Source organism: Oncorhynchus mykiss, chromosome 21, assembly GCF_057628025.1.
Source record: "Oncorhynchus mykiss isolate SJ-2025 chromosome 21, ASM5762802v1, whole genome shotgun sequence".
In the NCBI taxonomy this organism is placed as follows: Eukaryota; Metazoa; Chordata; class Actinopteri; order Salmoniformes; family Salmonidae; genus Oncorhynchus; species Oncorhynchus mykiss.
In genome coordinates, this window is record NC_143042.1 from 30,268,962 (window position 1) to 30,296,754 (window position 27,793).

General features: G+C 42.1%; 1 protein-coding gene across 1 annotated transcript; it reads left to right on the top strand.

Annotated features, from left to right (window-relative positions):
* Positions 1-307: 307 nt before the first annotated feature.
* Positions 308-26,114, top strand: htr2cl1 (5-hydroxytryptamine (serotonin) receptor 2C, G protein-coupled-like 1). The gene is made up of 6 exons (XM_036957723.2): positions 308-768; positions 974-1,169; positions 19,621-19,821; positions 22,303-22,466; positions 22,780-23,136; positions 23,369-26,114. Exons 1-6 carry the CDS (start codon positions 547-549, stop codon positions 23,936-23,938), a joined length of 1,710 nt encoding a protein of 569 aa, XP_036813618.2. The 5' UTR covers positions 308-546; the 3' UTR covers positions 23,939-26,114.
* Positions 26,115-27,793: the final 1,679 nt, after the last annotated feature.

Sequence of the window (27,793 nt, forward strand, 5' to 3'; positions counted from 1 at the left end):
TGAGAGATTGAAAGAGAGAGAGTAAAACTCAATGTTTTTGTATTCCCTTTCTCTAGAGCTTTCTAAACATAGAAACATTGGGTCTTCTACTCTAAAGTTACCAAAAACATGAAACAATGGGCAACACTGACCAGCTCAGCTTGTCCTTCACATGGGACTTCTGAAGAAGAGCTTATCCTGGGGCGTTCTCCTTCTCCACTGTATTAGAGGAAACATAACCACCAATCAACTCTTCCTTTACTTTCAAGTGGACCTAAACCTGGAGTCTTAACTATCCATTTTGTGAACTTAACTAAACTGTAACTAGATCCCACTCTAACACTATTTTCACCCGGAACCCAGACTAAATCAATTCAAAGTCTCTAGACTTTCTAAGTGGACCTAAACTTGGACTACCCATTACAAGACAACACGTTTTTATCCCAAACCAAACCAATCCCCAAGTCTGTTGATGTCGCATGGTCCTCTGGGTTGGTCCCTCTAGTGGTGACAGGGGAGTAGTGCAGGTCCAGCCAGGACCTCCAGGCCTCAGGAGACTCTCCCAGGATGGGAAGTCCAGGAGGGGTAGCCCTACTGAGCGGGTTCGGATCCTCCGCCAGGGACTCTCTGGAGGTAGGGGGCTGGATGGTCTTGCCAGGGGGGAACAACTCCACCTACCTTGGACTCAACCAGAGTCTACCCTGGGGGGTTGGGGCTGGAGCAGTAGACGGTAACCTGTCATTGGGGTCGTCGCCGGCAGAGGCGGTGATTCGAGCACCAACCATGAAGGTTAGTGTGTTTTATTTATATCTATTATTATTATTTATTTTTATGGATTTTATTGATGTTGCTACCAAATGTGCTATATATAGAGCAACAATCACTACAGTACCAGGTTAGCCATTTTGAGTGTACCCATGAGTTATATTCTATGGCTGTTCTAGTCATTTTCTATCTATGGTGCTATACAAATAAAGTTTGGTTGTATTTGAAGGAGAAGAACTGGCCGGCACTCCTCATCCTGGTCATCATCGTGCTGACGGTGTGTGGAAACATCCTGGTCATCCTAGCTGTCTCATTGGAGAAAAAGCTTCAGAATGCCACCAACTTCTTCCTGAGGTCTCTGGCCGTGGCTGACATTCTGGTGGGGATACTAGTGATGCCTGTATCCCTCATCAACATACTCTATGGTGAGTAGAACTACACTGTGCATAACTCCCCCTGGCCGTGGCTGGTGGGGATAGTGGCCATACCATGTGGTATGTGTAAACAGTCTTGAGGTTGGCTCTGTGGTCTGTTTCTTAGACAGGAAGTGTATTTTTTTGTGGTTAGTGCTCTGTGTGGTCTGTTTAAACTTTCTCTGTGTATCTAGGATTGTTGGTGCTATGTGGTCTGTGTAAACGCTCTCTGCATCTGTCGCTCTCTTTCTCTCTCTGTGTCTCTAGCTCTGTCTCTTTCTCTGTGAGACTATGAGTGCATTGAGAACCGTTAGTGGGCTGTTAGTGGTCTGTGTAAACTGAATCTCTGTCTTAGAGTACAATAGTGTATCTTAGTTAGGAGTGGAGGCTGGTGACTTGAACATTTTAGGAGGATTAGAGACCCACAATATAGGCGCGGAACACACAGAGATGACAAAGCGTGTTTCAAAAATCGGCAAAGACTAAGTATTTTAACCTAAAGCATTTATTGAAGACATTTATAGTACAATGTTATAGGGAATGGGAATGAAAGGGCTACTTACACAGTGTTGGGAATGGATCACAACAGTGATTGAATGGGGGTAAGGCATGATTTGAGGTGTTCAGAGGCTTGACTTCAGTGCAGTACAGGTTCATCATGGATGAATGGTGTTGGGGAAGAGCTCAACTCTTCCACTGAAGAAAAGACAGGATTTGACTGGGAAGACAAAAAATAACAACACAATACACTATATAGCTAGACAAAAGAGCTAAGAATTAGTTAGTCCAAGCAAGAAGTAAAATAATTTGTGTGCAATAATGTGGTTGTGTTTGTGTGTGTGTAATTGACTCTACATACAGTAATGAGAGAAAATTGATACTGCTTGGAGAGGAAACAGTGGATGAGTGGGCACATGAGACGTGGCTTCAGTGGCGTGGTATCACCTCTAAATCAGGGAATAGGAAGGGACTTACAGTAGCTGTAAATACAAATAGCAGATGCATTCCTTAGCAGCTGCGCTATCGTAGGTTAAACTCAGACATCTCAGAATTCACAAAGTCAAACAGTCTGAGCATCTCTCCCATTTGACACATCAAAGTGGCCAAAGAAACATTCCTGAATAAAGCCCTGATCATCCACATACCTGACAATAACAGACAACTGCAAGCAGACAGGTGGCACCATAGGTCCCAGAGTGGTGGGCCAAGTTTTTCCTTATCTGTTAACCTGACCAGGAAAACTCTGGACCATATAAGGTATGAGAGTGATTAATCCATTGTAAAAAGATTTGACATGGGCTTTGACTGGACCAGTTTTTCCTAATCAGGTCACATGGTTTTAAAAAGAAAACCCAACCGTACACTTGTTCCTGTGAATTATATTTAGACAAGATTAAGAGTGGGATTTCCTTTACCCAGACCCAGAGACAACAACTAATAGACAACAGAACTCACAGGGCTGAGCTTGCTTTATGCATATTTGGGTCATGCAGGGCAATGCAACTGTAGCCCCAATGAAACATTAACTCACATCTATCATCACTATTATGTTGATTGATTAAATCCAGTTAAAAGTATAGGCAGCCTAGTACAGCATAGGCTGTATGCAACTGCTATTATTGGTAGCCTACAGTTCAGACTGAAAAATCGTCTCATTTTCATCCCATACAGCATGTCCGATTTCTAATGTTTAGGTGTAGGCTAGGGCGCTGCGACATTCATGTAATCAGTTTTTGCTTGTGTCTGTCCGAAGTGATTATGTGTTATCTCCTTTGCTAAATTAATACAGACGGAAAGTGGAAAGCATACTTGAGCACGCTTGAAAAAATGTAGGTGCGTCAACCTCTCTCTTTAATCAAACTTTTAATGTATGATGCGATGGAAGCTATAAAATCATTCAGAATTAATTTCTACATTCCAGAAAAGCCAGTCGAAAGTTCCATATGTTCATCAAGTAAAGCACCGTAAAGTGCAATTACCTCTGCAAGCTCCTTATAGTTGCCCTTGGTAGCGGAACTTTCCTTCTCATCGTGTTCTCTAAAAGCCAAGTCTTGCACACTTAAAAATGCAGTGATGTCGATAAGCTGTTTGAGAACATCCCTGTTTCTTACTTTCTCTTTGTGTTGCGCGGTTTGAATACGCAAGACATTCGGCCATTACATGATCGATGCAGCTTTCCCAAGAAGCTTGAATCTGATGTGGACATTTAAACAACAACAAAAAAAAAAAATCCCTCTTCAGGACCCTGTCTTTCAAAGATAATTTGTGAAAATCCAAATAACTTCACAGATCTTCATTGTAAAGGGTTTAACCTCTCTGGGATAGGGGGATGCAAATGTCCCACTTGGCCAATTGCCAGATTCAAATAAAATACTATTAAATTCAAACTTTCATTAAATCACACATGCAAGATAGCAAATTAAAGCTACACTCGTTGTGAATCCAGCCAACATGTCAGAAAGCATAAGCATAAGCATAAGTGTGCATAAGAAGCTATTATCTGATGATAGCACAGCAGTAAACAAAGAGAGTAGCATATTTCAACCCTGCAGGTGCTACACAAAACAAAGAAATATAATATAAAACATGCCTTACCTTTGATGGGCTTCTTTTGTTGGCACTCCAATATGTCCCATAAACATCACAAATGGTCCTTTTGTTCGATTAATTCCGTCCATATACATCCAAAATGTCCATATATTTGGCGCGTTTGATCCAGAAAAAAACAGCTTCCAATTTGCGCAAAGTCACTACAAAATATCTCAAAAGTTGCCTGTAAACTTTGCCAAAACATTTCAAAATACTGTTGTAATACAACTTTAGGTATTTTTAAACGTTAATAATCGATCAAATTGTCTATCTGTTTTCAATAGAGGACGAGAGGAAACTAACGCTACTTTTCAAGTCTTGGCCAACTCTCAACAGCGTTACCCTTTTCCAGGATGGCCTTACTTCTTCATTGCACAAAGGAATAACCTCAACCAAATTCCAAAGACTGGTGACATCCAGTGGAAGCGGTAGGAACTGCAAACAAGTGCCTGGGAAATATCGTTTCCACATGAGAACCCATTGAACAGACAGCGACCTCAAAAATAAATAATTCTGAATGGTTAGTCCTCTGGGTTTTGCCTGCTACATAAGTTCTGTTATACTCACAGACATGATTCAAACAGTTTTAGAAACTTCAGAGTGTTGTCTATCCAAATCTACTAATAATATGCATAGCTTATATCCCTGGCATGAGTAGCAGGAAGCTGAAGTTGGGCACGCTATTTATCCAAAAGTGAAAATGCTGCCCCCTATCCCAAAGAGTTTTTAAACACTGTTTCCCATGCTTGTTCAATGAACCATAAACAATTAATGAACATGCACCTGTGGAATGCTCGTTAAGACCTTAACAGCTTAGAGAAGGTAGGCAATTAAGGTCACAGTTATAAAAACGTAGGACAGTAAAGAGGCCTTTCTAAAAAACAAAAGAAAGATGCCCAGGGTCCCTGCTCATCTGCATGAACGTGACTTAGGCATGCTGCAACGAGGCATGAGGACTGCAGATGTGGCCAGGGCAATAAATTACAATGTCCGTACTGTGAGACCCCTAAGACAGCGCTGCAGGGCGGACAGCTGATCATCCTCGCAGTGGCAGACCACGTGCAAACACCTGCACAGGATCGGTACATCCGAACATCACACCTGCGGGACAGGTACAGGATGGCAACAACAACTGCCTGAGTTACACCAGGAACGCACAATCCCTCGATCAGTGCTCAGACTGTCAGCAATAGGCTGAGAGAGGCTGGACTGAGGGCTTGTAGGTCTGTTGCAAGGCAGGTCCTCACAAGACACCACCGTCAACAACGTTGCCTATGGGCACAAACCTACCGTTGCTGGACCAGACAGGACTGGCAAAAAGTGCTTTTAACTGACAAGATATGGTTTTGTTTCACCAGGGGTGATGGTCAGATTCGAGTTTATCGTCAAAGGAATGAGCGTTACACCGAGGCCTGTACTCTGGAGCGGGTTCGATTCAGAGGTGGAGGGTCCGTCATGGCCTGGGGCAGAGTGTCACAGCATCATTGGACTGAGCTTGTTGTCATTGCAGGCAATCTCAATGCTGTGCGTTACAGGGAGGTCATCCTCTTCCCTCATGTGGTACCCTTCCTGCAGGGTCATCCTGACATGACAATGCCACCAGCCATACTGCTCATTCTGTGCGTGATTTCCTGCAAGACAGGAATGTCAGTGTTCTGCCATGGCCAGCAAAGAACCTGGATCTCAATCCCATTGAGGACGTCTGGGACCTGATGGATCGGAGGGTGAGGGCTAGGGCCATTCCCCCCAGAAATGTCCGGGAACTTGCAAGTGCCTTGGTGGAAGAGTGGGGTAACATTTCACAGCAAGAACTGGCCAATCTGGTACAGTCCATGAGGAAGAGATGCACTGCAGTACTTAATGCAACTGGTGGCCACACCAGATACTGACTGTTTTATTTTGACCCCCCACCTTTGTTCAGGGACACATTATTCAATTTCTGTTAGTCACATGTCTGTGGAACTTGTTCAGTTTATGTCTCAGTTGTTGAATCTTACCCAAGTTAAGTTTGCTGAAAATTAACGCAGTTGACAGTGAGAGGACGTTTCTTTTTTTGCAACGGTTATATCCTCCAGGGTCTGTCGGTTCCATTTAATATGAGGGAGGATGATCTTTTTTTATTGTTAACATGGGCTTATTTCTATTACTGGATATTTTATAGCTGTCATTCATATTCCATTCACCCAGCTCAATGTAACATCGATAGGTTTAGGCTACTACGTGATACTCAAATTTTCCCTGTACCCACCATGAGATTGGTTCAACCTAGCCTGTGAATGAAAGTTTTGAACGTAGGTGCACAGGTCGAGAGAATTCTTAGTAATCAAGGTGACAGACAGTGACACAATCAATACCGCTTTGCACACTCTTGCCTACATCTAACTGATCTAGGGTGTAATCATTAGTCCAACAGTTGCAAACAAGAGTTTCTATTGGACCTATTCCAGGTATGTTTATTCCCATTTCATACTGTTTGCTTTGCTTCAGTTTTTCAACAGAATCGGCACAATGAATACACCCCTGATCTCAAGCAAACACAGTTTACTTTCATAGCAGCCACATACAAACAGCTCATTGTATAGTGTATATAATTCCTTCTCGCATCTATCTATGTGCTCTCCTCCTCTCACCTTTTCCCTTTGCTTGTGGATTTCAGTTCACAACAAATCAGATGTCTGTCACCAGGCGAAAACCCCCCGCTACACACAGCCTACATCCTTGTCACATCATAGTCAACATAGCTACTAGAACTAACATGTGTTTGAGTAGGCTAAACTAGCTAGCTACATTTGAAGCTAGATAAGTAAATGAAAGTGAAGAAAGAAAATACTAGGAAATATAGCTACAGTAGCTCTCTCTCTCTTGCTTCTCCTTCATTTTGTAAGAACTTAAATGTTCAAAACTGTTGCCTTTAACTACTTAGAACATTTCATGCACTGCATTGCTAGCTAGCTGTAGCTTATGCTTTCAGTACTAGCTCTGATAGGTTGGAAGACGTCCTTTGGAAGTTGTCATAATTACTGTGTAACTCTATGGAAGTGGGTGAGAACCATTAACCTCCTAAGTTTTATATTGACATCAATGTGGAGGATGGAGGATGGAGGAGGATGGTAGCTAGCTGTCCTCCAGGTACAACATGGTGCTACCCTACAAAGTGCCACTGAGGCCAGTGTATTCCTTTATTGCAAAACAGTGTGTCTTGATCAATTATTTGGTTACATGTGAATCTCTTTAGTATAGTTTTATCTAAAAATAACTTTCATGTTTCACTATAAAAAATAATGTTCTGAAATTCATTGAGGAGGATGGTCCTCCCCTTCCTCCCCTGAGGAGCCTCCACTGATATGCTCCCTGCTTTTGTTATGCCGTTTAGCAGAACGGTTGATGTTCTTCAGGTCACTGTACCTACCTTCCTTTTGCCCAAGGCTCAGACTTTCCAAAAAGCAGGCGAGGCCAGCAATACAGGTGGCTTGATGAATGGCTCCCTATAAACCAGCTATACTTTTTAATACCAATTGGTATTGAACGCCATCAATTTTTCATCCTTTATCATGAAACTGATTTCAGGCAGAAGTCGACCCTCGGCTTAAATTCACGTATTTCCATGTACCCCAGAGAAAGGTGTTCTTCAACAAAAGGTCCACAACATTTTTGGTAGCGTTGGCCATTCTGCACTTCTGGTGCTGAAAACTGCATGCTCGCACTGGTAGCTAGTTAGCTACTGCTACTTGCTACTGAAGATAGCAAGGAAAATTGAAATAAATTGCACTTAACTGGACACAAAAATAAAGTTCTAAAACCAAGAAAACAAATTTGAATCTACCTCCTCCATCTCCTGTAATTTGAGGAAATATTTATGTTCAAATAGCTTCTTTTGTTAGCGGGTTTGGTAAACAAATCCAAATCCAAATCCAAATCAATCAGCTCTCATTCGCCCCCACTTCACAGTAGAAGCCTCAAACAAAGTTCTAAAGACGGTTGACATCTAGTGGAAGCCTTAGGGAGTGCAATATGACCCCATTACACTGTACACTGAATGGCAAAGAGTTGAAAAACTACAAACCTCAGATTTCCCACTTCCTGGTTGGATTTGTCTCAGGTTTTCGCCTGCCATATGAGTTCTGTTATACTCACAGACATCATTCAAACAGTTTTAGAAACTTCTGAGTGTTTTCTATCCAATACTAATAATTATATGCATATATTAGCATCTGGGACAGAGTAGCAGGCAGTTTACCCCCTGTCACCAAGAAGTTAATGGCAACAATGGTAAAATACTATGACTTCATACACTCCAAAATGCCATACCATTCTGCAGTACCTGGCAAAGCTCTGCAACAGGTATGACACATTTTAAAGGAATAACCACTGTAGATACTCTTCTGCAGAGAGATCCTATTAAATTACAAGAAGGGCTATGTCATGAACCCTCAAAGTTCCAGAATGGTCTGAAAATGGCAGCCATTGTGTTCAGTGAGAAATCCAAACCATTCTACTCAACCTGGTCTCAGGGCAATTCGTATTATTCTGTACGTTAGCCGAGTCACCTCATTTCGTATGGTATGTATTAATTTGTGGATGTCTATCACCCATTTCATATGATATGTTACAAATTACAATTCGTATTATATGTTATGAAGTTGTAAAATGTACAATATGTTACAAATTCTAGCTAGGTGGCTAATGCTAGCATGCTTGTTAAGGTTAGGGTTAAGTATAGGAGTGGCACAGCAGTCTAAGGCACTGCATCTCAGTGCTAAAGGAGTTACTACAGACCCTGGTTCGATTCACAACCAGCTGTGATTGGGAGTTCCGTAGGCGGCACCCAATTGGCCCAGCGTCGTACGGGGTAGGACGTCATTGTGAATAAGAATTTATTCTTTACTGTCTTGTCTAGTTAAATAAAACATTAAATAAAAGGGTTAGGGTTAGGGGAAGGATGAGGGGAAGGGTTAGCTAACATGCTAAGTAGTTGAAATATAGTCAGTAGTTGAAAAGTTGCTAATTAGCTAAAATGCTAAAGTTGTCTGTGATGAGATTCAAACTCGCAACCTTCGGTTTGCTAGAAGTTTGCGTTAAGCCTCCGACCAACTACCTTACTTGGGTTTTTGCCTTAATTAACCATCTGTCTTATGTAACCTTCCTAAACATGACATATCATCCTATACTGAACAAAAATATAAACGCAACATGCAATAATTTCAACGATTTAACTGAGTTACAGTTCATATAAGGAAATGAGTAAAATGAAATAAATGAATTAGGCCCTAATCTATGGACTTCATATGACCGGGCAGGGGCGAAGCCATGGGTGGGCCTGGGAGGGCATAGGCCCATCCACTGGGAAACAGGCCCAGCCAATCAGAATATGTTTTTCACCTCAAAAAAAGGGCTTTATTACAGACAAAAATACTCCCCAGTTTCATCAGCTGTACATGTGGCTGGTCTTAGTCAATCCCGCAGGTGAAGAAGCCAGATGTGAAGGTCCTGAGCTTGCGTAGTCTCCCTCAAAAGAGACATCTGTGACATTCTGTTGTGTGACAAAACTGCACAAGCTTAATGTAGTCATTGCATGCTAGGAAGACGGGACCAAATACTAAACTTGTGACTACATTATTTATTAGAATCTTTAGGGGTGTCAATAATAAAAATAAAAATAAAATACTTGTTAAACAAAATATTTCTCTGAGCAATTCTTTTAGTATAAAATAAAAAAATATATATATGTTTTTTAGCATACAATATAGTTATGATTTATTTATTTTATACTGTCATTATTGCTAATCTTTATCGGGGATGTCAATCATTTTGTACCCCACTGTATATGCAATGTGCTTTATATGAAGAATCCAAGACAGCAACATCTATGCTATTGACCACGCCTGAGTCCATCAAAGCCAACTTAATGAGGCATGGTACTGGCAGTGAAACTTATTGCCATTTAGGAGTTCTCAATAGACCAGCTAAGGTTATTTTACCATTAAATTATTGTCTACGAGGCCTATGTGGGAATACTAATTATGTGTAGCATGATCTAATGTAGCACTATGTCTATTTCTCATATGATGCACCGCTAAGTACATTCGATGAGGCAAAATGAGCTGTCATCTTGGTACATGGGAAATATGCAACCTATCTAATTAACACAGCCAGGTGGCCTTGCTGACGCAGGAAGAGCTGTCATCTTGGAAAATGAGGATATTCTACCTATGCAACATAGCTACAGGACCACAGGGCTGACACAAACATGAAAAGAAAATGGCATTGTATTTGTCACTTGCGCCAAATACAACAGGTGTAGATCTTACAGTCAAATGCTTACTTACTAACAATGCAGTTTAAAAAATATATATAAAATTAAATAACTTTAAAAAAATTAAAAATAAATAAAAGTAACAAATAAATAAGCAGCAGCAGTAAAATCACAATAGCGAGGATATATACAGGGGGTACCGGTACAGAGTCAATTTACGGGGACACCGGTTAGTCAAGGTAATTGAGGTAATAGTATGTACATGTAGGTATAGTTATTAAAGTGGCTATGCATTGATAATAACAGAGAGTAGCAGCAGTGTAAAATATGGGGGGAGGGGGGACAATGTGAATAGTCTGGGTAGCCATTTGATTAGATGTTCAGGAAGATTATGGCTTGGGGGTAAAAGCTGTTTAGAAACCTCTTGGACCTAGACTTGGCGGTCTTGTACAGCTTGCTGAACAGTCTATGACTAGGGTGGCTGGAGTCTTTGACAATTTTTAGGGCCATCCTCTGACACCTCCTGGTATAGAGGTCCTGGATGGCAGGAAGCTTGGTCCCAGTGATGTACTGAGCCGTACACACTACCCTCTGTAGTGCCTTGTGGTCGGAGGCCGAGCATTTACCATACCAGGCAGTGATGAAACCAGTAAGGATGCTCTCAATGGTGCAGTTGTAGAACCTTTTCAGGATCTGAGGACCCATGCCAAATCTTTTCAGTCTCCTGAGGGGGAATAGGTTTTGTCGTGCCCTCTTCACAACTGTCTTGGTGTGCTTGGACCATGAAAGTTTGTTGGTGATGTGAACACCAAGGAACCTGAAGCTCTCAACCTGCTCCACTACAGCCCCGTCGATGAGAATGGGGGCGTGCACGGTCCTCCTTGTCCTGTAGTCCACAATCATCTCCTTTGTCTTGATGAAATTGAGGGAGAGGTTGTTGTCCTGGCATCACACGTTCAGGTCTCTGACCCCCTCCCTATAGGCAGCCTCATCATTGTCGGTGATCAGGCCTACCACTGTTGTGTCATCGGAAAACTGAATGATGGTGTTGGGGCCCCTTTGTTGAGGATCAGTGTGGCGGAAGTGTTGTTACCTACGCTTAGCACCTGGGGAGGCCCGTCAGGAAGTCCAGACTCCTTAGCTTAGTGATGAGCGTTGAGGGCACTATGGTGTTGAACAATGAGCTGTAGTCAATGAATAGCATTCTCACATAGGTGTTCCTTTTGTCCAGGCGGAAAATGGCATTGTGGAGTGCAATAGAGATTGCATCATCTGTGGATCTGTTGGGGTGGTATGCAAATTGGAGTGGGTCTAGAGTTTCTGGGATAATGGTGTTGATGTGAGCCATGACCAGCCTTTCGAAGCACTTCATGGTTACAGACTTGAGTGCTATAGGTCGGAAGTCATTTAGGCAGGTTACTTTAGTGTTCTTGAGCTCATTGACTATGGTGGTCGGCTTGAAACATGTTGTTATTACAGACTCAGACAGGGAAAGGTTAAAATTGTCAGTGAAGACACTTTCCAGTTGGTCAGCTCATACTCAGAGTACACGTCATGCTAATCCGTCTGACCCTGCGGCCTTGTGAATGTTGACCTGTTTAAAACTCTGCGGAGAGCGTGATAAGACAGTCTTCCAGAACAGCTAATGCTCTCATGCATGTTTCAGTGTTACTTGCCTCGAATCAAGCATAGAAGTAATTTAGCTCATCTGGCAGATTTGTGTCACTGGGCAGCTCTCGGCTGTGCTTCCCTTTGTAGTCTGTAATAGTTTGCAAGCCCTGCCACATCCGACGAGCATGGGAGCTGGTGTAGTACGATTCGATCTTAGTCCTGTATTGAAGCTTTGCCTGTTTGATGGTTCATCGGAAGGCATAGAGGGATTTCTTAGAAACTTACAGGTTAGAGTCCCGCTCCTTGAATGCGGCAGCTCTACCCTTTAGCTCAGTGCGGACCTTGCCTGTAATCTATGACTTCTGGTTGGGGTATGTAAGTACGCTCACTGTGGAGACAACGTCATCGATACACTTAATGATGAAGCCAGTGACTGATGTCGTGTACTTCTCAATGTCATCGGAGGAATCACAGGACATATTCCAGTCTGTGCTAGCAAAACAGTCCTGTAGTTCTGCTTCATCTGACAACTTTTTTATAGACCAAGTCACTGGTGCTTCCTGCTTAAATTTTTGCTTGTACGCAGGAATCAGGAGGGTTGAATTATGGTTAGATTTGCCAAATGGAGGGCGTGCTTTGTACTTATCTCTGTGTGTAGAGTAAAGAGTGTCTGGAGTTTTTTTTCCTATGGTTGCACATTTACATGCTGGTGGAAATATGGTCAAACGGATTTAAATTTCCCTGCATTAAAATCCCCAGCCACTAGGAGCACCTCCTCTGGATGAGGGTTTTCCTGTTTGCTTATGGCAGAATACAGCTCATTGAGTGCAGTCTTAGTTTCAGCATCGGTCTGTGGTGGTATGTAGACAGCTATGAAAAATACAGATGAAACTCTCTAGGTAAATATGTAGTGTGGTCTACAGCCTATCATGAGCTACTTTACCTCAGGCAAACAAACCTTGAGACTTCCTTAGATTTCTTGCACCAGTTGTTGTTCACAAATATACATAGACCACCACACCTTGTCTTACCGGAGGCTGCTGTCTATCCTGCCGATACAGTGTAAAACCCGCCAGCTGTATGTTGTTCATGTCATCGTTCAGCCACAACTCGGTGAAACATAAGATATTACAGTTTTTACCAATACTGTGAGAACTCCTGTAGGCTCCACAATCTCAGAATCAATCAAATGCAACAGCGTAGCAGCAGAGGGCTCATGATCTAGAGAGTGAAGCCGGGACCAATTGAGAAGCAGTAGCGGCGCCTATGCTCAGAGCTAGCCCACAGCGCTGACCAAGGAACGAGAGCCATGATGAGTTCCAGTATCTTGTCAGTTATCGCCAGCATTAATGTTGAACAGAGGTTCGCCAGGTGCCGCCCATGCTCAGCATGCAGGTAGTATAACATTAAAGAGAGGACAAAGCAGTGTTAGTTCTAATGATGACGACTGATGTTCCATGCTAATTCTTTCATCTAAGGTTGTATGAGAGTATGGTTAACATGTGAGTTTGCATGATGTAAACAGAATTTAAGAGATAATGCGAGATTAAAGGGAAGGAACATTTAGTGTATTTCCGACTGAAAAACCCATTAAAACCTCTGGAAGAGCATAATGTAAACCCAACACTGTTGCTTTAATGTGAACTCAAACTTGTGCTAAGAGAGGAGAGATCCTACTCTTTGATATGCACGTTGGTTTCTTCTCTGTAGGCCGACAGATTGATTCCAGAGCAGTCTGCATGCCCAAGGGTCCAGACGCCCAATATGGACTGAATCGCTACTATTGGACTATGATAAGAACGGCTGCATTTGCCTGGCTAAAATTGGAAAAGGCATACATGGTTATACAGTATAACATAAGACATTGTACAGAGATAAGAGCAGACAGTAGACTGCTACAGAGCGGCGCAGCTCAGCCATGACATACTATATATATATACAGTATACATAGACACACTCCAGACTCCGACATTGCTCATCCGAATATTTATATATTTCTTAATTACATCCTTTTACTTTTAAGACTGGTGTGTATTGTTGTGTACTGTTAGATATTATGGCACTGTTGGAGCTAGGAACACAAGCATTTTGCTACACACATAATAACATCTGATAAGTAGTATGTGTATGTAACCAATAACATTTGATTTAATAAAGGTCCACCTTTATTCCTCAGATTTAAAGTTAAGGTCAACTTAAGGCTATACTTCTGTGAATATATACAGTATATATAAATATCTATTTTTTCTCCCCAATTTCATGGTATCCAACTAGTAATTACAGTCTTGTCTCATCGCTGCAACTCCCGTACGGACACGGGAGAGGTGAAGATCGAGAGGATGCCGTGCGTCCTCCGAAACACAACCCAGCCAAGCTGCACTGCTTCTTGACACAATGCCCACTTAACCCGGAAGCCAGCAGCACCAATGTGTCAGAGGAAATACTGTGCACCTGGCGACTGTGTCAGCGTGCACTGCGCCCGGCCCAGCACAGGAGTCGCTAGAGCGCGATGGGACAAGAACATCCCCAGTGCCTCAGACCACTGCGCCACTCAGGAGGCCCACTTCTGACCCAGTAATGTTTAGCCGACGACAAATGCCATCCGAGTAGAAAAAGTTATCGGGCTGCTCGACTGCTGGACAGCACATGAAGCATCCAACAGAATTTGGGCCAAGCACGATGGTGTTAGATGAGTCACGCTCAGATAAAATGACTAGCAGAGATGCTTTGCAAACACACAATGTACAAGCATACATTGTAACGCACAGTAACTTGATTACTACTATCTAAATGCATAGAATGCTCTTAAAATATTGCCTAACCTTAATTAACTTCTTATGGCTAGTTCCACTAGCGGAACCCCTCGACAACATTCCACTGAAAAGGCAGCGAAATTCAAAAATATGTTTTAGAAATATGTAACTTTCATACATTCACATGTGCAAAACACCAAATTAAAGCTTAACTTCTTGTTAATTGACCCATCGTGTCCGATTTCAAAAAGGCTTTACAGCGAAAGCACAACATGTGATTATGTTAGGTCAGAGCCTGGTCACAAAAACACATACATCCATTTTCCAGCCAAAGAGAGGAGTCACAAAAAGCAGAAATGGAGATAAAATTAATCACTAACCTTTTATGATCTTCATCAGATGGCACTCATAGGACTTCATGTTACACAATACATGTATGTTTTGTTCGATAAAGTTCATATTTATATCCAAAAATCTCGGTTTACATTGGCGCGTTATTGTTCAGTAATGTTGTGCCTCGAAAACATCCGGCGAATTTGCAGAGAGCCACATCAATTTACAGAAATAGTCATCATAAACTTTAATATAAGATACATGTGTTACGCACAGAATTAGAGATATACTTCTCCTTAACCTCTTGCGACGAGCAAACCCGTATCCGAGAGCGTAATCATAGCCTCAAATGCATTAGCACAACGCAGCGGACATAAATACCCCTAGAAACGTTTCCTATTCATGAAAATCGCAAATGAAATTAAATAAATATATTCAAACACAAGCTTAGCCTTTTGTTAACAACACTGCTATCTCAGATTTTCAAAATATGCGTTACAGCCAACGCTAGACAAGCATTTGTGTAAGTTTATCATGGCATAATGCTATACTAGGCTCTGCTGGCAGCAGGCAACATTTTCACGAAAATAAGAAAAGCAACCAAATTAAATAATTTACCTTTGAAGAACTTCAGATGCTTTCACTCAGGAGATTCCCAGTTAGATAGCAAATGTTCCTTTTTTCCAAAGATATTATTTTTGTAGGCGAAATAGCTCCCGTTTCTTCATCATGCTTGGCTGAGAAATCGACCGGAAAATGCTGCAACTATAACGGCAAACTTTTTTCAAAATTTGCTCCATAATATCGACAGAAACACGGCAAACATTGTTTAGGATCCATCCTCAAGGTGTTTTTAACATATATATTCGATAATATATCCGTTGAGGCAATTGGTTTCTCATAAGAAGCGATTGGAAAAATGGCTACCTCAGTATTTTACGCAAGATTTTCTGCGGGAGACACCATGTGACCACATGCTATATATGGTCCCTTACAGCCATTCTTCAATGGAAATGGCTAAAAAGACGTCACAATGCTGTAGACACCTTGGGGAATACGTGGAAAACGTAAGCTCATTCGTATCTCCTTCACAGCCATATAAGGAGTCATTGGCATGAGGCGGTTTCAAAAAAAATTGCACTTCCTGGTTGGATTTTTATCTGGGTTTCGCCTGTAACATCAGTTCTGTGGCACTCGCAGACAATATATTTGCAGTTTTGGAAACGTCAGAGTGTCTTCTTTCCAAAGCTGTCAATTATATGCATAGTCGAGCATCTTTTCATGACAAAATATCTTGTTTAAAACGGGAACGTTTTTCATCCAAAAATGTAAATAGTGCCCCCTAAATCCAAGAGGTTAATGCAACCTCTGTGTCAGATTTCAAAAAAACTTTACGGAAAAAGCAAACCATGCAATAATCTGAGTACAGTGCTCAGACAACAAAACAAGCTATACAGATTTCAGCCATGTTGTGTAGTCAACAGAAGTCAGAAATAGCGTTATAAATATTCACTAACCTTTGATGATCTTCATCAGAATGCACTCCCGGGAATCTCAGTTCCACAATAAATGTTTTGATTTGTTCGATAAAGTGCATCATTTATGTCCAAATATCTCTTTTTGTTCGCGCTTTCAGTTCACAAATCCAAACTCACGACGCGCGGGCAAGTCCAGGTGATAGTTCAGAGGAAAATTAATATTACAGTTCGTAGAAACATGTTCAACGAAGTATAGAATCAATCTTTAAGATGTTTTTATCAGTAATCTTCAATAATGTTCCAACCGAAGAATTCCTTTGTCTTTAGAAATGCAATGGAACGCAAGCTAACTCTTACGTGAGTGCGCAAGACCTGCTCATGCCACTCTGGCAGACCTCTGACTCATTCAGCTCCCATTCCCCCCTCCTTCACAGTAGAAGCATCAAACAAGGTTCTAAAGACCGATGACATCTAGTGTAACCCTTAGGAAGTGCAATATGACCCCATAGACACTGTATATTGGATAGGCAGTGAGTTGAAAAACTTCAAACCTCAGATTTCCCACTTCCTGGTTGGATTTTTCTCAGGTTTTCGCCTGCCATGTGAGTTCTATTATACTCACAGACATCATTCAAGCAGTTTTAGAATCGTCAGAGTGTTTTCTATCCAAATCTACTAATAATGTGGATATATTAGCAACTGGGCCTGAGTAGCAGGCAGTTTACTCTGGGCACGCTTTTCATCCAAAAGTGAAAATGCTGCCCCCTATCCCAAAAAGATTTTAACTTATGTTACAGCGAGAATGAAAGATTACAGAACTCATTCATAGATAACTGTAAGAATGCATGTTTTATCATGTAACGGGCAATCTGGGATGACCCAAGAACAGTAATCCTACCACTATTAAACTACTAGCTGGGGAAAAACTGCAGAAAGTGACCACTTTAATGTAAAAGATAGCTATGGGATGACAGTAAAACCCGATAACCCATTTAGTAGGCTAAGATAAGATAGTACTTAGTAACTCCCCAAAAGGAAAATGCACCAGCCAATACATGCATCCCAATAAATACACAATAAAACCACACAAGGACACACAGACACTAAAAGCAGCAGTCCTGTGAAATGCATTCGACACCTTGTAGAGTCCATGCCCTAACAAATTGATGCAAAAGAGGGAGGTGCAACTCAATATTAGGAAGGTGTTCCTAATGTTTGGTATACGCATTCTATGTGTGTCATGTGGTGTGTGTGTGTGTGTGTGTGTGTGTGTGTGTGTGTGTGTGTGTGTGTGTGTGTGTGTGTGTGTGTGTGTGTGTGTGTGTGTGTGTGTGTGTGTGTGTGTGTGTGTGTGTTGGTGGGGGTGCTATGGGTGTGTGTGTGTGTGCATGCGTGCGTGCATGGGCACAGGCTTGGGTACATTATTTGGCACTCTAGGCCTAATCAGTTGGGCTATTGAATAGTAACCCTGCTTTTTGTTCATTATCATGTAATCCCAATTATTCTTACCACCCCTGGTGTGTGTGTGACTCCCAGTTCTGCATAAAACATTAATTATGTTGACAATATGACCCTCTGATTTTAAATATATTGGTTTAACTTGCTGTAGTTTTTAATTCTGCACAGACTAATTAGCATATTATGATGTAGTCAATTAGCATAAAATAGTATACAACAATGTTTTCTAAATTCCTTAACTGTTTCACATTTTTACAAACTCTCAGTTTTACATAAAACTTGAAGATGTGTTAATAACATCACATTACCATAAATTATGGGTTTAAGTTACTATGTATGCATGCCTCATTTGCATATTAAGTGCATACTTTGCATACTATTGCATATTAATTTCATACTACTTTAATTAGAATAATATCTGTGTTCCACATCAGCCCTGAAAATGTCATATCTTCAGTGCCTTCGGAAAGTTTTCAGACCCCTTTTTCCACATTTTGATAGTTTACAGCCTTATTCTAGAATGGATTAAATCATTTTTTTCCCTCATTAATCTACACACAATAACCTAGAATGACAAAGCAAAAACAGGTTCAGAATTTTGGGCTAATTAATATAAAGTATTCAGACCCTTTACTCAGTACTTTGTTGAAGCACATTTTGGCAGCGATTACAGCCTTGAGTCTTCTTGGGTATACAAGCTTGGCACACCTGTATTTGGGGAGTTTCTCTCATTCTTCTCTGCAGATCCTCTCAAGCTCGGTCAGGTTGGATTGGGAGTGTTGCTGCACAGCTATTTTCAGGTCTCTCCAGAGATGTTCGATCGACTCTGGCTAGGCCACTCAAGGACATTCAGAGACTTGTCCAGAAGCCACTCCTGCGTTGTCTTGGATGTGAGCTTAGGGTCATGGTCCTGTTGGAAGGTGAACCTCTGTGCCAGTCTGAGGTCCTGAGCCCTCTGGAGCAGGTTTTTACCAAGGTTCTCTCTGTACTTTGCGCCGTTCATCTTTGCCTCGATCCTGACTAGTCTCCCAGTCCCTGCTGCTGAAAAACATTCCCACAGCATGATGCTGCCACCACCTTGCTTCACCGTGCCAGGTTTCCTCCAGACGTGATGCTTGGGATTCAGGCCAATGAGTTCAATCTTGGTTTCATCAGACGAGAGAATCTTGTTTCTCATGTTCTGAGAGTCTTTATGTGCCTTTTGGCAAACTCCAAGTGGGCTGTCATGTGCCTTTTACTGAGGAGTGCCTTCCATCTGGTCACTTAACCATAAAGGCCTGAATGGTGGTGCTACAGAGATGGTTGTCCTTCTGGAAGGTTCTCCCATCTCCACAGAGGAACTCTAGGTTCATGGGTTCCTCCCTGGGTTCTTAGTCACCTCCCTGACCAAGGCTCTTCTCTCCGATTGCTAATTTTAGCTGGGCGGCCAGCTCTAGGAAGAGTCTTGTTGGTTCCAAACTACTTCAATTTAAGAATGATGGAGTCCACTGTGTTTTGGTGACATTCAATGCTGCAGAAATGTTTTCGTACCATTCCCCAGATCTGTGCCTCAAACCAATCCTGTCTCGGACATGTACTGTCAACTGTTGGTCCTTATATAGACAGGTGTATTTATTTCCAAATCATGTCCAATCAATTTAATTTACCACAGGTGAACTCCAATCAAGTTGCAGAAATATCTCAAGTGTGATCAATGGAAACAGGATGCAACTGAGCTCAATTTCGAGTCTCATAGCAAAGTGTCTGAATACTTAAGTAAATAAGGTATTTCTGTTTTTTATTTGTAATAAATTTGCAAACATTTCTAAAACCTGTTTTTGCTTTGTCATTATGGGGTATTGTGTTTAGGTTACTGAGAAATTTGTTTTTGTTTTAATCCATTTCAGAATAAGGCCGTAAAGTAAAAACAAATGTGGAAAAAGTCAAAGGGTCTGAATATTTTCCAAAGGCACTGTATCTAACCTGACTTTCCCACTCTCCTCTTCCAGACTATGCTTGGCCCCTGCCCAGTGCATTGTGTCCTATCTGGATCTACCTGGATGTTCTCTTCTCTACAGCCAGTATAATGCACTTGTGTGCTATATCTCTGGATCGATACGTGGCCATAAGAAATCCTATAGAGCACAGCCGTTTCAACTCCAGAACTAAAGCTATGATGAAGATAGCAGCTGTATGGACTATATCTATGGGTAGGTGTGGAGATATATAGGTGCATGCGTCACACCCACACACACACGCACAGAGTACTCCTTTAGGAAATGTTGATGAATAGAGGCAGAAGGAGACTTTGTTATTTCCTCTTTTTCTGCCTACTCATCTAGACCTCCTGGCTGTTTATCCCTCCATCTCTCTCTCCCTCCCTCTCTCGTTGTGAAGCATGGTGGTATACCAAAACTGTGTGAGACTGACACAGACATGATTCTCTCTCCATCTGTCTCTCTCTTTCGCTATTTAAGGATGGATAGATAAGTAACGTCAATGGGTCTAGTAGACAGCCAGATGACAGGGTGAAATGTCAGGTTGTGTGTGTGCCTCAGTATTACTGTCTCTGTGTGTGCTTGCGTGCGTGCGTGCATGTGTGTTAAACAGCTGACATGGTCCGAGGTAGTCCAATCACGAAATTCGAAGTATGATGGATGAAGGTCTATTTTTTGATGCTATAATTCCGAATGGTTACAGGGTTAATTCCGCGTGGTTACAGGCTTAAAACAGAAACAACTCAAAGGTTAACAGCTCAGGCATTAATTCTGAGTGGTTAAGGTTAGAGCTATGGTTTGGGCAAGGCTTAAAACAAAATAAATAAAAACAACACGCTGCTTCCAACATCTATCAAGTATTCTCACGGCTTGCCAGGGAATTGTGAACTGTGGTTGGCAGCGATTACTGCCTCGAGTCTTCTTGGATATGATGCTATAAGCTTGGCACACCTGTATTTGGGGTAATTTCTCCCATTCTTCTCTGCAGATCCTCTCAAGCTCTGTCAGGTTGGATGGGGAGCGTCGCTGCACAGCTATTCTCAGGTCTCTCCAGAGATGTTCAATCGGGTTAAAGTCCGGGTTCTGGCTGGGTTACTCAAGGACTTTCAGAGACTTGTTCCGAAGCCACTCCTACGTTGACTTGGCTGTGTGCTTAGGGTCATTGTCCTGTTGGAAGGTGACCCTTCGCGGCAGTCTGAGGTCCTGAGTGCACTGGAGCAGGTTTTCATCAAGGATCTCGTCGTACTTTGCTCTGTTCATATTTCCCTTGATCCTGACTAGTTTCCCAGACCCTGCTGATGAAAAACATCCCCACAGCATAATGCTGCCACCACCTTGCTTCTCCGTAGGGATGGTGCCAGGTTTCTTCCAGACGTGTTGCTTGGCATTCAGGCCAAAGAGTTCAATCTTGGTTTCATCAGACCTGAGAATCTTGTTTCTCATGGTCCGAGAGTCCTTTAGGTGCCTTTTGGCTAATTCCAAGCGGGCTGTCATGCGCCTGATGCGAGGAGTGGCTTCCGTCTGGCCACTCTACCATAATGGCCTGATTGCTGGAGTGCTGCAGAGATGGTTGTCCTTCTGGAAGGTTCTCCCATGTCCACTGAGGAACTCTGTCAGAGTGACCATCAGGCTCTTGGTCACCTCCCTGACCAAGGTCCGATTGCTCAGTTTGGCAGGGCGGCCATCTCTAGGAAGAGTCTTGGTCGTTCCAGACTTATTCCATTGAAAAATTAGGTCATTGTGATCTTGGGGACCTTCAATGCTGCAGAACATTTTTGGTACACTTCCCCAGATCTGTGCCTCGACCCAATCCTGTCTCGGAGCTCTACAGACAATTCCTTCAACCTCATGGGTTTGTTTTTATAACAGAACAAAATGCGGGAAAAGTCAAGGGGTCTGAGTACTTTCAAAATTCATGCAGTTTCTTGACTGTGTCAAACTCAATAATAATCACAGAAATGAAAGCTAAAATATAAAAAATGTTGCACATATTGACGGACCTCATTGAAGACTAAATACAGCCCCAAGGGGAAAAATAAGTTTGACACCCATGGATTAGAGGGATGCATGGAATTACTGTCTTTGTCTATCTGTTAGTCTGTCTCTCGGTCTCTCTCTTTCTCGCTCTCTCTTTACCTTTTTGTCTCTCTCTCTCTATCCTTTTTCTATCTCTCTTTCTCTCACTTCTCTCTCAACCCTCTGTATTGTTCTTTCGTCCTTCTCTCTACATTTCATTCAAGCTTATTAGGTCTGCACAACAAAAACAGTCTTGATCCCTCTCCTCCGTCCCACTTCTCTCTTTATTTCCTTCTCTCATCCCTATTTTCTCTCTCTTTCTATTTTTTCATCCATACCTTTCCTAGTCATCGGCCTCCACAACAAGGACCATTTCCTCATGTCTCTCCTCGCCACATCCTTCTATTTATCTCTCTCCTTCTCTAAGGAATGTCCATGCCTATAACAGTAATCAGCATCCACAACAAGAACAACATCTTCATCTGTCTCTCCTTTTCTTTCTCTTATCCCTATCTTCTTTCTCTCCCCTCCCTCCTTCCCTACTTTCTCATCCCTCTCTTTCTTTCTCTCCCTATCCCTGTCATCAGCCTTTACAAGGACAATGTCTTTAACTGTCTCTCTCTAATCTCTCTATTTTCTTCTCTAATCACTCTCTCTTTCTCTCTCCCCTTCTACTAGGAGTGTCAATGCCTATCCCGGTCATCGGCCTCCGTAACAAGGACAAGGTGTTTGTTGACGGAAGCTGTGTCCTCAACGAGGAGCACTTCATGCTGATTGGCTCGTTCGTGGCCTTCTTCATCCCATTGGTCATCATGGTGGTGTCCTACTACCTAACCGTACAGGTCTGTCAGAGAATGTTTTAATTGGCGTTATGACGTTATGTCTTTTGATTGGCTAGCCATGTATTTTTCTCGCCTCTGATTGAATCTCTTTGGTCAGTCAGAGAGGAAATATAACACTGGCCCAACTTTGTCGGCTACAAGCACTAAAATGGCTATAGCATGTTTTGATTTGCTCCCTTTTTGATAGGAATGGAAATGTGTCTGGCTTAAAAGGCATGTGGCTCATACACATAGCAAACACAGACGTAAGACATAAGAACAGTAGGACAAAATAAGACCGCTGTAATATCACATCCTGTCTGTCTTTTTCCAGGTCCTCCAGCGCCAGGCAACCGTCTTCCTCTACGAGGGGAAGACTCCCTCCCATCAGCCACTACACCCGCCACCCACGCCCTCATACCCCAGATCCCCGGCCCCAAACTTCCAAGTCCCACCCATAAACATTGAGGCTCCTCCTCCTAGCAGACAAGGGAGTCTGAGCTGCCAGAAAGGAGCAGAGCATGTTCGGCAGACCAGCCTCCTAAACACCTCCCCCTCAGAGGACATCAGCATAATTCCAAGTTCCGAGGTGGCATCCCAGCTGAGCTCGCCGACGGGGCATGATCCACGGGACAGTATTGGGAGACGGGGGATGATGCAGGCCATCAAGAACGAGAGGCGAGCCTCCAAGGTGAGGACCAAATTTACACAACTATGATCTTCTTTTCTGTTCTCGTCTCCTTCGCTTCTCGTCTCTTCCATTTCATTATTTTCCATTCTGTTCTATTGCATTCCATAACCGTTTATACTCCACACTAATCTTGTTCTGTGTTGTATATTCTACTCTGTTCTATGTTGTGAGGATTGTGTTCTCTAATCCAATCTGTTCTAATGTGTTCTATGTTCTCTGTCCTATTCTCTAGGTGCTGGGGATTGTGTTCTTCCTCTTCCTGATCATGTGGTGTCCTTTCTTCATCACCAATGTCACATACGTCCTCTGCCAGGGTTCATGCAATGAGCCGCTATTAGCCGAGCTCCTCAACGTCTTCGTATGGGTGGGATATATATCCTCCGGAGTTAACCCTTTAGTATATACCTTGTTTAATAAGACATATAGAAGGGCGTTTTCCAGCTATATACGTTGCCAGTATAACACACGGCCAAACGCCGGAGTTAGTAATAAGTCGCTTGCAGTCACGATGATGCCGTGTCCGTCACATGCCATCGTGCCCATATTTGGACATAATGGTGGGAATGGGAAGATGGGAAGTGTGGACCGGAATAGTAACTGTCGGAATGGTGGTGGAGGGGACCGGGCAGATGGGAATGGGATGATCAGAGGGATGGAACCTGTCGACCCCACAGATGGCAGGATGGGGATGGAGATGGAATGTCCCGGCATAATGTCGGAATTAAAACCCGGAATGTCGGAGCTGAAGCTTTCCGTCGACAGCTTCTGCCACGCCCAGGTGGAGCGCACCAGCAGCGTCTGATTGGTTGATTGGTTAATTGAATTATGGCAGCGCCGCGTCTCATTGGGTGACGATGGATGGACGGAATGGACATCTATTGTGATGCGTGCAAGAGAGGGGGACGATACTGGGTTTGTCTTATAGAGAGACAGTGGACACATCCACAGAGCACAGGGCCAAGGAAGGACCATAGAGATACTAGAAAGACCATCTCTTATCTGTAGATTGTGAAGCCCTCAGTGACTCTGTCCATGTTAAAGGTGGCATTGTGGCACAAGAGCCTTCTATCCAACTCTATGGGAAGGACTCATCTTGGCCTGGATGTAATAGAAAAGTACTTTTTCAATCTAGAAGAAGAAGCCATGAACAAGGCTGAACAGAGAGCGACTCAATACTTAAAATATACCCAAACTCAACTGTATTATGGATTTTAGTAACAGTTCAGCACCATGTTATAACTGGTTAGGACACTACATAAGAATGTAACAGGTCTGAATTGAGCTCTGCAGGTGTGTATAAAAAGGCCAATAATGGTTAATAGGTAGACTAGTAATGTTGAATGGAGAGAGGAATGTAACTGAACACAATATAGCCCCAGTGATAGTGTCATAGCTCCATCTTCTGGTGTCTGTATGAATGCATGAAATAAATCATTTCCAAGAGGGTCGGTGAATGAAGGGGTTGGAAACACTGTGTACAGTGGATCTCTCTCACACATCATAATGTATCACCTCACTCAGATTCACACAGCATTCTTTGAGAAGATCAGTAACAGTCAAGTTAAGGATGAACAGCAGTGCAGGTCCCGAAGGGCTTCAGTGTGCGCATGCTTTTGTCTCACACAGCCAACCTAACTTCACAAGAAGATAATCCCCCTTCTGTCATCTTTACAACCATAGCTATGACCATAACTCAACCATAACCATAGTCTATAGCCCTATCATAGAACAAACCAAATGTACAGTATGTTAGTAATCCTTCAGGCCTATACAGTATATCCCACTCTGACCTACATCCAAAATTATTCCTACAACCCATAATCAAACGCTGCAACAACCACAACCAAAACACCAGAGCACCTGAATGAATGTATATATGACAACCTCTGACCCCTCTACACAGGTCAAAGTTCAAAGGTCAAAAACGCATCAATTCATTCACTATGATGTCAAGTTCTCTCTTACATAAGGAAGATTGAACAGAAGGTCTAAGCGATCGTCGCTAGTAATTTTGGAGCTTTTATCAGACAAAAAAGATAACGTTGAAAAGACGTTGAAAATAAGTATTTTGGGTTGAAAAGGTGGGTTGCTACAGGCCCATTGACGTGTTTGACATAAAGTCTGACAAAAACATTAAACTAAAAGAATGAAAAGTACTGCAGAGAGGACGGGCGCCTGATCCGAAATCAGTTTGCTTTCCGATTGAGGAGCGAAGTCAAGAAGGTTCCTGAAACAATTAATTTTAAGCTGTATATGTTAGCCATAACTGTGTGTGAGTAAAATATAGCTGTTTCTGGTCCAGGGCATTAGTGCTTCTTGCTAGCACTGAGCTTTCCCTTGTCAGCGTTAGCAAGCCATGCTAATGCTGGGTTTATGACATCTCTTAACTGTGAGCATACAACTGGGAAAAATCCAATTGAACCCCCCTCCAACTCGTAATTACTAGTGGGATACTCATCTCTCATCCCTGTGCCCACGACATCTCCCACATGCTGAGTTCTGTTATCACCTACTAAGAAAATGACCTTGATAACAGCAGTTAAATGCAAATAGACATAAACATAATGTATTCTATTTATATGGTTTTTTAACACTGTCATTTGTTTACGAGCATGATAGCTGTACTTTTAGTTTATGGTTGACGCAGATTGTTTACCATTCACCAATCGGCATTCTCAATGAGTTCAAAGCATGTAAATGCACACAACTTGTTGCTCCCAGTTTACAGTACAAGTTGTATTTTCCAAGTTTCCCACTTGTCATAAACGCGGCATAATGCCCTGGTCCATAGCTAAAGATATTTTGTGTTATTATTCCATTCCATTACAATCAATCAATCAATCACCGGTTTTCATTCCATTTACTTGTGAATGTTTGTCAATGACACTTCTCACGTTTTGACTATTTCAATCATCCACAAGACAGTGTTGTTTTTTTCTGTGTGATGCTGCTATTTATTTATTATTAAAACGTCATTCTAATCTGTGCACAAAGTCTCCCTTCTGCTTGATGGATGGGTGGATGGATGGATGGATGGATAGATGAAGGATGGATGGAGCCTACTGTTAAGCTTTCCTTATGTCAGCATCAAGGACAGCAACAGACAGATTTCAGATAAATCTAAGCTTAAACAACTGTTTGTGGCTTTGAACATTAGTTAAAAGGATAATTATAGACCATGTGAATGCCATTATAAAATGTGTAGTGTCATTGAGTGAAGTCTCCCTTTTGAATTATTGTTTGTTTGACTGACGCCAGACTAAACTTGTTAGTGCCATTGAAAGTTAGTTACAGTGTGTTTATTGTATGTGGGTCCCACAATATAGGCCGTGCGTGTTCTCTTATACGAGAAAAATGTTCATGCAATGATTCATTATCGACGTGACAATGGACTAGGAACAGAGGAGGCCTCTGCACTTCGCTTGAAGAGCCCGAAGAGAGCAGCATTGTTCCAATTCCAGTAATTTACAGTCCAGCCCTATGTTCCAAATATGAGGCATTAGCTCCACTCTGTGGCGATGTAAAGGAACAACGGCATACTAAAGCAAGGGCAGGCATTTATGGGCGGGACTTAGGGGGCCTGGCCCGCCCTCCGTTACCTCCTTGCCCCTCCAAATAAAATATTTAAATATTGATTTACTTGACATAGAAGCGCCCCGACAGAAAGAAGTGAGCGAAACATAATTTCTCAGTATGTTTAGACAATGTGTCTGATACTGTCTGAAAAAATAGAGTATGGATTCTCATACTAATTACTCATGTCTAAATAAAATTGTTCAAAATAATTCATCAGAGAAAATGTCTTAGCCACCGAGGATCATTAGCTTCTTTAAAAAAAAAATTGATGTTTCAAATCACAAGCACATAGGCCTATCCCTATTCGGGAAGCCCACAATTTTGGGAGTGCATGTGGCAATAGAGCCCTAGTGATTATTGAGTTGCATCTGTCAGTGAATTTAACAAGATGAGACAAGAAGTAGGGAAGGGAGTGTAACTAATAGGGTTCAATATTTTCCCAGTATTTTAGGACCCTCCATCCCCAGAATAAATCACTTTTCTCCCAGGTAACCCTGTAATTCCCGACAAAATCAGATTGTCATTCTGAAGCATATAAAGCATATAAATATGTCTGGATTTGATTAGAGCTTTGATCAGCGTGAAAATTCAAGCATGATGCTACATGAGCCTTACATTAAAGACATTTTATGACCCCAAACCCCCAAAATCCAAAATGATGGTGCTGTTATCCAACAGGCCTACATAGCCTATGATATACAGTGCCTTCAGAAATTATTCAGACCCCTTTACTTTTTCCTCATGTTTATACGTTACAGCCTTATTCTAAAATGGATTACATTATTTTTTTTATCCTCAGCAATCTACCCCAAAATGACACAGCGAAAATAGGTTTTTAAAGATATTTTCTCATTTATTTAAAAAAATTCAAACAGAAATACCTTTACATAAGTATTCAGACCCTTTGCTATGAGAATCGAAATTGAGCTTAGGTGCATCGTGTTTCCATTGATCACCCTTGAGATGTATCTTGTAACTTGATTGGTGTCCACCTGTGGTAAGTTCAATTGATTGGACATGATTTGGAAAGGCACACACCTGTCTATATCAAATCAAATTGATTTTAGAAACCCAGCCTAAA